Source organism: Brachyhypopomus gauderio, chromosome 20 (assembly GCF_052324685.1).
Source record: "Brachyhypopomus gauderio isolate BG-103 chromosome 20, BGAUD_0.2, whole genome shotgun sequence".
Classification (NCBI taxonomy): domain Eukaryota; kingdom Metazoa; phylum Chordata; class Actinopteri; order Gymnotiformes; family Hypopomidae; genus Brachyhypopomus; species Brachyhypopomus gauderio.
Genome location: NC_135230.1, coordinates 9,200,667 through 9,210,442, shown reverse-complemented (window position 1 = coordinate 9,210,442; position 9,776 = coordinate 9,200,667). Strand labels below are relative to the sequence as shown.

Sequence of the window (9,776 nt, the reverse complement as noted above, 5' to 3'; positions counted from 1 at the left end):
AGAAGTGGTCGTGTCCCTCCTGGATACTGTCTCTATAAACTTATTATTATATTAATATGGAACAAAATTATTTTGACAATAGAACATGATACTTCAATGCAAGATCCAGAATAGTCCAGCCTTTAGTGACCGTATGGAGCTTACACATAAACCAAACATTATTGAAGCATCCTCCAATCTGAATGTTCCTTCTATATATTATTTACCCATTAGTAACTGAATGGGATGAATTTTAATGAAAATGTATAAATAAATAAAAAAAAGTACTATATGCATTTATAATATTAAATAGTTTTTATAAAAATGTAAATGTATTTTGGCCACTGCGTGTTCTGATGCTCATTCCCTCTCTCTCTGTGTTACTGCTTCTCCGTGTTCTGCATCTCGTGCTGTTTCCATCTGTTCTGTTTCTCACTGTTCTTCTCGTCCTCTCACTTCTGCTCCCTGCTCATTTCCTGACTGCACTCTGACAGTCTCAGCTCATTTGTTGTGTGATCATTTCGTTAACGTTTTGTTTTAATCATGTTGTCACACGTACATGTGAAAAAAAAAAACATTTGAGACAAAACTACATGTGAATTATGTGGCTTTGGTTTTTGCATAATCGGTTCATACTAAATGAACAGTGTTCTGGTTATTCATCCATCCATTATCTGAACCGCTTAATCCCACTAGTCGGGGTCACGGGGGGGCTGGAGCCAATCCCAGCATCTCCGGGCGAAGGCAGGGTACACCATGGGCAGGTCCACCACATGGCCAACACACACGCACACCTACGGGCAATTTAGAGTGATCAATCAACCTAACACGCATGTCTTTGGACTGTGGGAGGAAACCGGAGTACCCGGAGGAAACCCACGCAGGCACAGGGAGAACATGCAAACTCTACACAGAGCAGCCCAGACCGAGAATCAAACCCAGACCACCTTGCTGTGAGGCGATAGTGCTAACCACCACACCACCATGCCGCGTGTTCTGGTTATATTTCACAAATTTTCTACTTGGTGGTGCCCCCTTTTGCTAACTTAAACAATGCCTGCGCTACTTAATTAGCTAATGCCTGTTTTGGTGGTCTAAATTTGTTTTAGGTAGATTAGTTTTAAGTGGCTAGCTTTAAAATGCATACACTCTCATGCAGGACTGACATGGATTTTTAAATGCTAGAGTTCTAAAATTCTCTAAAAATGGAGTTTTAAATGCTAAATTCTACTACTTATAGGCAACAGAGAAACCAAATGAAACTGGGTCTGACTGGCAGTGTTAGCCACTCAAGCGTTCAGAAAGATGCTGAGCAATTATGGGAAATGTAGTACCTGTAGTGAAGTTACACGGCGTGTGTATGTGTCCTGTAGTTCTGTTCAACAGTCCAGGTTAAAACATGGAGCATTAAAGCTTTTGTATTGATATTTTTTATCTACATGATTACAGGGGAGCATGGAAACACTGGGGTGTGTGGCCTAATAAACTGGGTCTAGTGACTCAGGTCTAGTTACCTGTACATGTAGCAGTGAGTTTAATCCTCGGGCTGAAATGTGAAATAGTTGCCATATCAACTTTACACTGTTTGACCCAGTCTTAACCTGGACTATCTTAGAGACATGTAACGCATTCTGACTTCTGTCTGTTACTGTTCTACTGTTGTAGTAACATTTTGTTATGCATGTGCAATGGGACAGAATCACACAGACACTTGCAGTTAAAATTCAGTGATAAATGTTTATATGCATGTGGGTCGTCAAAACACATCGTCAAATTACAAATTGAGGTCAAAATCAAAACGAAGTGATCAAAAAAGCCTGGGGAACTTCTATAAAACGAAAGGGACCAAAGTTAGGTCAAAACTTTAAAAACAGGAGTCCAGGAAAAGGTAGAAAAGGGCAGAAGACAGAAGACAGGATCAACAGAAATCAGAAGCACTCAGAATCTGCACAGGGAACCCCCATCATATGCTTCAGTAGGCCTTGGCAATACTAAACAAAGAAATCACCGGAGAGATGGAAATAACTACATACAATGAAATTGAAAACGGGTGCAAACATTCAGAAGTCCAGGTAAGATGGTCTAGGAGGAGACAACTGATTGGTTGAGACAGATGGTACAGTTTCCACCTGTCCGTCCAGGGCTTGATGGGAAATGAAGTTTGGGAAGGCAGTGACAGGTTACATTATTAACATTTACCATTAAGGGCTGCAACAATTCTTTATTTAATTTCTTATTTCTTTGCAAGAAATATTATAACACACAGGCAGAGATCATTTACATGTTAAAATTGCAATCTGCTACAAAAAACAATGTTGCGACGTCATGGATGCAGCAGGAGGCGAGAGATATGCAGTTATGTTTTTAATGTCCATATCATCAACTGAACAAAAGCTCTACCAAAATAAGAGTCTGCAAGAAAGCAGAGAGCTTTAGAACAGTAATTAAGCGGTAATTTAAATACTAAGCTGTAATCTAAATAATCTAAATAAGTCCTTCTAACATCGTTCAGGGGTTGAAGCACAGTCTGGCGCTCATGGGACAGGCAAGAACACTCAGAACTAAACGACGGGATCTGTGAGGGATTTAAAGCAGACAGGTAATGTGCGACAGGTGTTCTTACCTAAAGAGGGGCGTGTCAATACGTGGCAATGGGGGAGAGGTGTAGCAGTGACGTGTCATGGTGTGGGCGTCTCCCCTGTGCTCAGAGCCTGGCCTACCGTGACAAATGTACCTTATGTCTTGTGTGTTTAAGGTTAATGTTTAAATCTTCCATAGCATAGGGACCCTCTTCTTTTTATTTTATTTTTATCAGTAAAAAGTCCTCATGAAAATGAAACCAATATTTCAATAAATTTACATTTTATTGTAACTGAAAATATATATATATTAATTAATATTATTGCAATTACACATTTTTGGGACAAATTATGAAAATCAATGTTCCAGATTAAAATCGTAATGACTAAATGCAGTTTAGTGTACATTTATATGGTATAGAAAATATCATTAAAAATATATTTTACAGATTTTTTTTTCTTTTGGGGAGAGTCTAAAGTGATATTAGATACAGAAACACTTGGTTAGCCCCGATTAGCCCAGATGCTAAAACATGAGTTACCTCAGACGAGACAAGATCCAAAGTTGCAGGCTTTTTTGGAGGTCAGCAAAATCCCAAAGTCACTGACCTGTGCATGAAATGATGAGTCTTGTTGCCAGATAAATACCACATTGCCAAGTGACACCCCAAACAAACTCCCATCTAATCAAGTAACAAGTAAAGTCAATGTTACAATCACAATATTTTGTTTTATAAAATTTTTATAGCCCTAATACTAAATCTCTTGCTGTGTCAGAGGTGTAACATTCAAATAATTTATACTCAATCCAGTAAGCGTGAGCAGCGGAGATTGGACATTTACACATCTGTGCAGTGAGAACACACACACACTAGTGATCACAAGGGTGCTGTGGCACACACACACACACACACTAGTGATCATTAGAAAAAAAACTGTACGCTGCTAAACACATTTTCTCCTTAAATGCTACACACGATACTTCCAAAAACAACCTTCAGACAAGTGAAAGTGTCCCTATGTCAGCAGTTTGAGGAGCAAAAGTTTTGCATTGACCTGTAAGAAGAGCCATGCTTGTGTTTGTAAGTCCATATAGTCCAGAACAAGAAACGACAAGGAAAGGAACTGTAAGAAAAATGTCAAAATATAGATCTGAAGGAATCACGTTTAGGTGTGTACATGGAACACACAGAGGGGCCTGTTTATGAGTATTATCATGAAAGCACTGCATGAAAGGTGAAAAAAATGTTTTTTGTTAAAAGCTGCACTTGATCAGGTCTTAATGGGAAAGAAGGGTTGTATAATGTATGTGTTTGTGTGGGAGAGCCAATGGGATCTCTCCTCTAGCCCTTCGGTTTTGTTGACCTCACGTTTTTTACTTTAGTGTTCCCGGTCTTCAGAGACCGGTCTGTTTTAACACACAAAAAACCCTTGCAAACACCACCTTGCAAACACCGGCATAACGTGTGTGTGTCTGTAGGTGTGTGTGTAGGTGTGTGTGTGTCTGTAGGTGTGTGTCTGTGAGTGTCTGTGTGTGTTTAGGTGTGTGTGTGTGTTTCGGTGTGTGTGTAGGTGTGTGTGTGAATGAGTGAGTGAGTGTGTGTGTGTGTGTGTTTAGGTGTGTGTGTGAATGAGTGAGTGAGTGAGTGAGTGTGTGTGTGTGTGTGTGTGTGTGCACGCGCGCATGTAAATTCATGCACATGAGTGGCATGTCACACTCAGATCAGATTGTGCCTTGCAAACATAGGCATAACATGTGTCTGTGTCTGTAGGTGTGTGTGTGTGTCTGTGTGTGTGTGTCTGTGTGTGTAGGTGTGTGAGTGAGTGAGTGAGTGTGTGTGTGTGTGTGTGTGTGCGTGTGTGTGAATTCATGCACATGAGTGGCATGTCACACTCAGATCAGAGGGGCCTTGCAAACATAGGCATAACATGTGTGTGTGTGTGTGTGTGTGTCTGTGTGTTTAGGTGTGTGTGAGTCTGTGTGTGTTTAGGTGTGTGTAGGTGTGTGAGTGAGTGAGTGAGTGTGTGTGTGTGTGAATTCATGCACATGAGTGGCATGTCACACTCAGATCAGAGGGGCCTTGCAAACATAGGCACAACATGTGTGTGTGTGTGTCTGTGTCTGTAGGTGTGTCTGTATGTGTGTGTGTCTGTGTGTGTAGGTGTGTGTGTGAGCGAGTGAGTGAGTGTCTGTGTGTGTGTAGGTGTGTGTGTGTGTGTGTAGGTGTGTGTGTGTGTGTTTAGGTGTGTGTGTGTGTGTGTTTAGGTGTGTGTGTGTGTGTGTGAGAGAGAGCGAGTGTGTGTGTGTGTGGTGTGTGTGTAGGTGTGTGTCTGTGTGTGTGAGTGAGTGTGTGTGTGTGTCTGTGTGTAGGTGTGTGTGTGTCTGTGTGTGTAGCTGTGTATAGGTATGTGTGTGTGTGTGTGTGAGTGTGTATGGGGATGTTTTCTGTCTGATAGATGAATATATTCTGAATACCCATTCATTTCCTGTGATGGTCACGCTTGACCGGCAACAACACAGATGTAAAACGTTGGTTTAAAACACTCAAAATTCAATGAAAAAGATGATCATCACTTTTATATGTTCCAGTGCATAGTGTGGAGGATGGCATAAGGCCTTGCAGCAATCAGATGTAAAACACAATATTTATGAGTGGTTTAAGTTGTAAATCGGTCAGATTTGACCCGAACACGACAGGAGGGCTAGGAGGGATATGAAGAAAGGTAGAATCAAAGGTTTCAAGAACATATAAAAGGTTCATGCCAGTTCCTGTAGGTCCAACTGTGGACATCCCATGACATGTCTTCAATCCAATATGAATTCAGGTTAATCTTGGCTGTCAGACTTTGTCATGTGTAAATCCATATTTAATCTTTGCGAAATAAATAACCATTATTGTTTTTAAAACATGTCAGTAATAACTCAGACACAGATATTGCTCAAGACACTTTCCGACCCCTTTCAAAAACAGGACGTGGCGATCAGTCAGTGACTTTCAGATTAAACCAGCCCAAGGGAACACAGAGGCCAGTCGCGTTCCGGCACACGCAGTGGGAAATAACAGGAGGTTATCTCTTATTGGGCAAATGCACACAGGCTGCCCAAAATACCCTAGGGCTCACCTGTGCTCAGCTCGGGCATCGACAGCCCAGACTGCCACCGAGATCAATTAAACCAACAGTGTTGCACACGCCAGAGAAGTGAGGAAGATGTTCCAGGATGCATGAGGAGATGTCTGCATAGCTGCCAAAGAGAAACAACACCAAACAAGAGTAAACCGTGCCTCAAGTATTGTTGTGTCAAGTGTTTTTGGAAGCACCAGAAATTGTTTTCTTTACAGTTTTCTAAGACATCATTTAAGGACTTGCTGATGCCAGTTAGATTTATATTGTAACAAAATACAATTCTGGTACCACGCTGACAAAAAAAAAAAAAAACGAACTTACCACTGACACACTCTGTAATTATCCTTGCTAATCTGGAGTTTATCACCTCACATGTCACAGAACCATTTACTGTTATGTTTACAGAGCTTGTGATGTCATAGAGGCCGGTGAGTTGATTTATTTTGCTCTGGGACACATGTGGAGACAATGATAGAGGCTGGTTGTTTAATCTCCATACAATCTTCCCTTCAGGATGGCCCTGTGCGGCTTTGCAACGGTACATGCCGGAGCCACTCGTACAGGACACGCTGAAGTTAGCTGTTAACAGAAATAAAGAAGTCAGGAATAGCCAAAATAAAAATCAGTGTATGTATATTTGCGAGTGTGTGTGTGTGTGTGTGTATATATATATATATATATATATATATATATATATATATATATATATATATATATATATATATAACCGGTATATATAAACCCATCAATGTACGATTTTGACCTCTAACCTAATCCCATGACCAACAAAACTAACATTTACAGTTTTACGATATTTACTAATTCACTTTTCATACAGGGACCAGAATGAGAAGCTGAGTCAGTAGTTCTTCATTCCAGCTTGGCACACCCTTTTCACTGTAATAATATTATACTTAAATTATTATTGTACTTATACAGTGAGATGTGTTAGGTCACCGGGACTGGAATGATAAAAACCTTGCTCATCAAGTTCCAATGTCCTTAACCGTCCAGTTATCTGTTTACCTGTAACCAGCAGAGTTACACGGTCATATGAAAAAGAAGGATCCTCGTAGAAACACGTGTATGTCCCCTCATCAGAGGCATGAATCTGGTTCAGGATGAGAGAGCAGCTGTTCTCTTGTAGTCGGGTTCTGTTGTGGTACTGCAATGCAATTTTCTCCGTGTTTTCATGGTACACTATGGTGTCTCCTATTTGCCAGGTTATTAAGACAGAACTGTTTATGCAGGTGCACGGTAAAATCGCTCTTGATCCAGTCTCGGCTGTAATGTGAAGACAGTCTGTTAGGGAGAATATGAAATTTTGAACAGACAAAAAAAGAGATTAAATTCGGTGAGAATGCAAACAAAACAAAATAAACTTGCTAGGAGTTGTATGAACTACAATAGTTTTCATTTTTCACTCCAACAAACTACACATTTTATTACGCTATAAAATGTAACAGTATATTGACGATTAAATCGTTAACTCGCTCGACATCTTACCCGTCACAAAGACTGAGACGTGCAGCATTATTAGAACCGGGACGCATCTTCTGTGTCGTAGAGTTCGGCTCGCTGAGATTCTGAACATTCGGGCACGAGTTCGACTGCACAGAGCTAATGGAGACTTGGTTATCAGCGTTTATGATGGTTTATGAAAGGAGAAGAATCCTTTCAGATGACATAGTTTAATTGGAGTTTAGTGTCGTGGTTTATAAACGGATCATAGCTTTCAGAATTTAGGAAGTTGGTTGACCACGCCCCCACATATTTGCTGCTCGCTCACTTGTAGCTTTAATTTGTTTAGAAAGAAAATAAACACCAGAGCAGTTATGCGCGTTATGGTGGCAGAGGAACAAACGTCTTAACGGGCAGGACAAAAACACGCTGTCCCATGCCTTTCTAAAACAAAACCGAAGACATCCTGAAAGTCAAAATGCAGATGTTTACGTTTGCAAGCTATTACATGGACTGTTTACTGCATTCGCCTTTATTAACTTTGCAGCATGACATGTTTCTAAATATTTAATATTTACACACAGCTTAGCAGTAGTTGTAGTGATTCTCAATATTGTAGCATAAACAATGAAAGAGTTCATACAATCCAGCCGTGCACGTGCTTTTCGCTGTCTGTATATAATTTGATTTGATAACAGTCCTAATGATTTAATAACCGTTTTCGTCCAAAATGAAATGTAATGAGATGATTTTGTATAAACTACTGGGTGTATTAGAAAATATCGAATCAAAGGTCCTTAACCCGCTGACCTCACTATAAGGGCGTACTCACGCTAGGCTCTGTGATCTGGGCCCGGGCACGGTTCCCTGCTGAAGCACGGTTCGTTTGGCTAGTGTGAGCGCTCCAATCATGCCCGGGCCCACTTGAAGAGGTGGGCCAGGGCACGATTCATGTGGACTCGGGCACGGTTCGCTTCTAGTGTGAGCGCTATCTGTGCCCGGGCCCGCTTGGTGCCTCGTCTGATTGGTTCATTTCGCTGGAACTCAAACATGACGTCAGTGATGCGACGCTCACGTTAAACAGTCATAGCGGCTAAGCGATTAGCAGACAATCGTTGTGTTAAATTATCGATAAATCTGTGCTTGCACCGTGTTTCTGCACTCCCAAAACGACTCCAAAAATACAATAAAAATCAATCAATCAATCAATCAAATTTTATTTATATAGCGCTTTTTACAACAGTTGTTGTCACAAAGCAGCTTTACAAGTGCCGAGTCCTAGCCCCCAGTGAGCAAGCCAAAGGCGACAGTGGCAAGGAAAAACTCCCTAGTTTTTTGCATGAGGAAGAAACCTTGAGAGGAACCAAGACTCAGGGGGGGAACCCATCCTCCTCTGGCCGACACCGGTCACCATGACAACAACAACAATATAGACAGAATGTAGACAGAATGTAAAAGATGCAATAATGTCCATTTAGACCGAAAAAGATGTAATAATGTCCATCATGGTGTAGGCATCCGGTTAGGCAGGAGGTGGCCGGCCAGGATGGATCGCTTGTCTCTCCTCATCTCATTATTCCTCAAGCAGGCGGGCAGCCATGTGGAGAAATGAAACAGGGAAAATTAGCTCTGTATGAGGACATATACGGGACAGGTAAAATTATAAACATTTCTGGAGTGTGGCAGCAACTCCGGCACTAAGTTAAATTATTAAAGCCTAGCTAAAAAAAAAAAAAAAAAAAAAAAAAAAAAAAAGAGAATCGTGAACTCCATAGTGTTGTGCGAGCGCGCTTTTTTTCCAAATAAAGTCACGTTGTGATGACGTAAGCGTGCTCGGGCGCGGTTGATGAAGGCAGTGTGAGTACAGGCAAGAGGGGGAGTGGGGAGGGGGGATAACCGGGCCCCAGCACGGAACCAGCAAACCGTGCCTAGTGTGAGTACGCCCTAAGTCTATAGGTGAGGAACCCTCCATTGGTTTTGGTTATTGGTGTATGACAATGGCCACCAGCCACATACGACTAATGGGACCAACATGGGATCTGTGAGATTGACTTGTCGATTGTGATCAATTGGTTGTTGACCACTTGTGCTCGACAACTTGCCTTCTGCTGATAAATCATTAAAATTACTAAAGAAGGTATCTGGATGATTCATATTCCTAGTTTATTCCTACACAGCACTATGCTAAAAAATCACTTTCCGCTAGTACCAGTTAGACTTCGCCCACAAGATGTTGTCTCGGTTTACAAACACAACAACTGTCTATTGTGACTGCTTTAGTAGTGTTCCATGTAGCAAAAATGTCAGGCTTTGGAGACACTACCTCCACACCTATGTTTGCTCTGGTCCAAATCAGGCCAAATATTTCACACAGAGACATATCCAAGTGCAATAAAATGCAAAATAACAAATAACATGAGAGAGTTGTCTGTTATTGGGACACACTATTAGAAACGTCGTTTTAATAAATAAATGGTGGCAAACACTAACATCCTAAACACAAGCAGAAATTCCCACTATCACAGTTGGAATATCCTGTTCCACGTTTATGGAGAGCATTTATATGTCATTCTGCACCTTCATCATAGGTAATGTTATTACCATGGCAACACTGACGTAGCAGTATGTGCC

The 9,776-nt window shown here is 41.1% G+C and overlaps 1 protein-coding gene across 1 annotated transcript; it reads right to left on the bottom strand.

The window, feature by feature from the left end:
• Positions 1-2,817: 2,817 nt before the first annotated feature.
• On the bottom strand, positions 2,818-7,391 carry LOC143484560 (CD276 antigen-like). Its single transcript, XM_076983346.1, has 4 exons — positions 7,191-7,391; positions 6,711-6,986; positions 6,006-6,263; positions 2,818-5,802 (listed from the first exon to the last, which is right to left on the bottom strand). The coding sequence occupies exons 1-4, from the start codon at positions 7,276-7,278 to the stop codon at positions 5,729-5,731; spliced, it is 696 nt and encodes a 231-aa protein (XP_076839461.1). The 5' UTR covers positions 7,279-7,391; the 3' UTR covers positions 2,818-5,728.
• Positions 7,392-9,776: the final 2,385 nt, after the last annotated feature.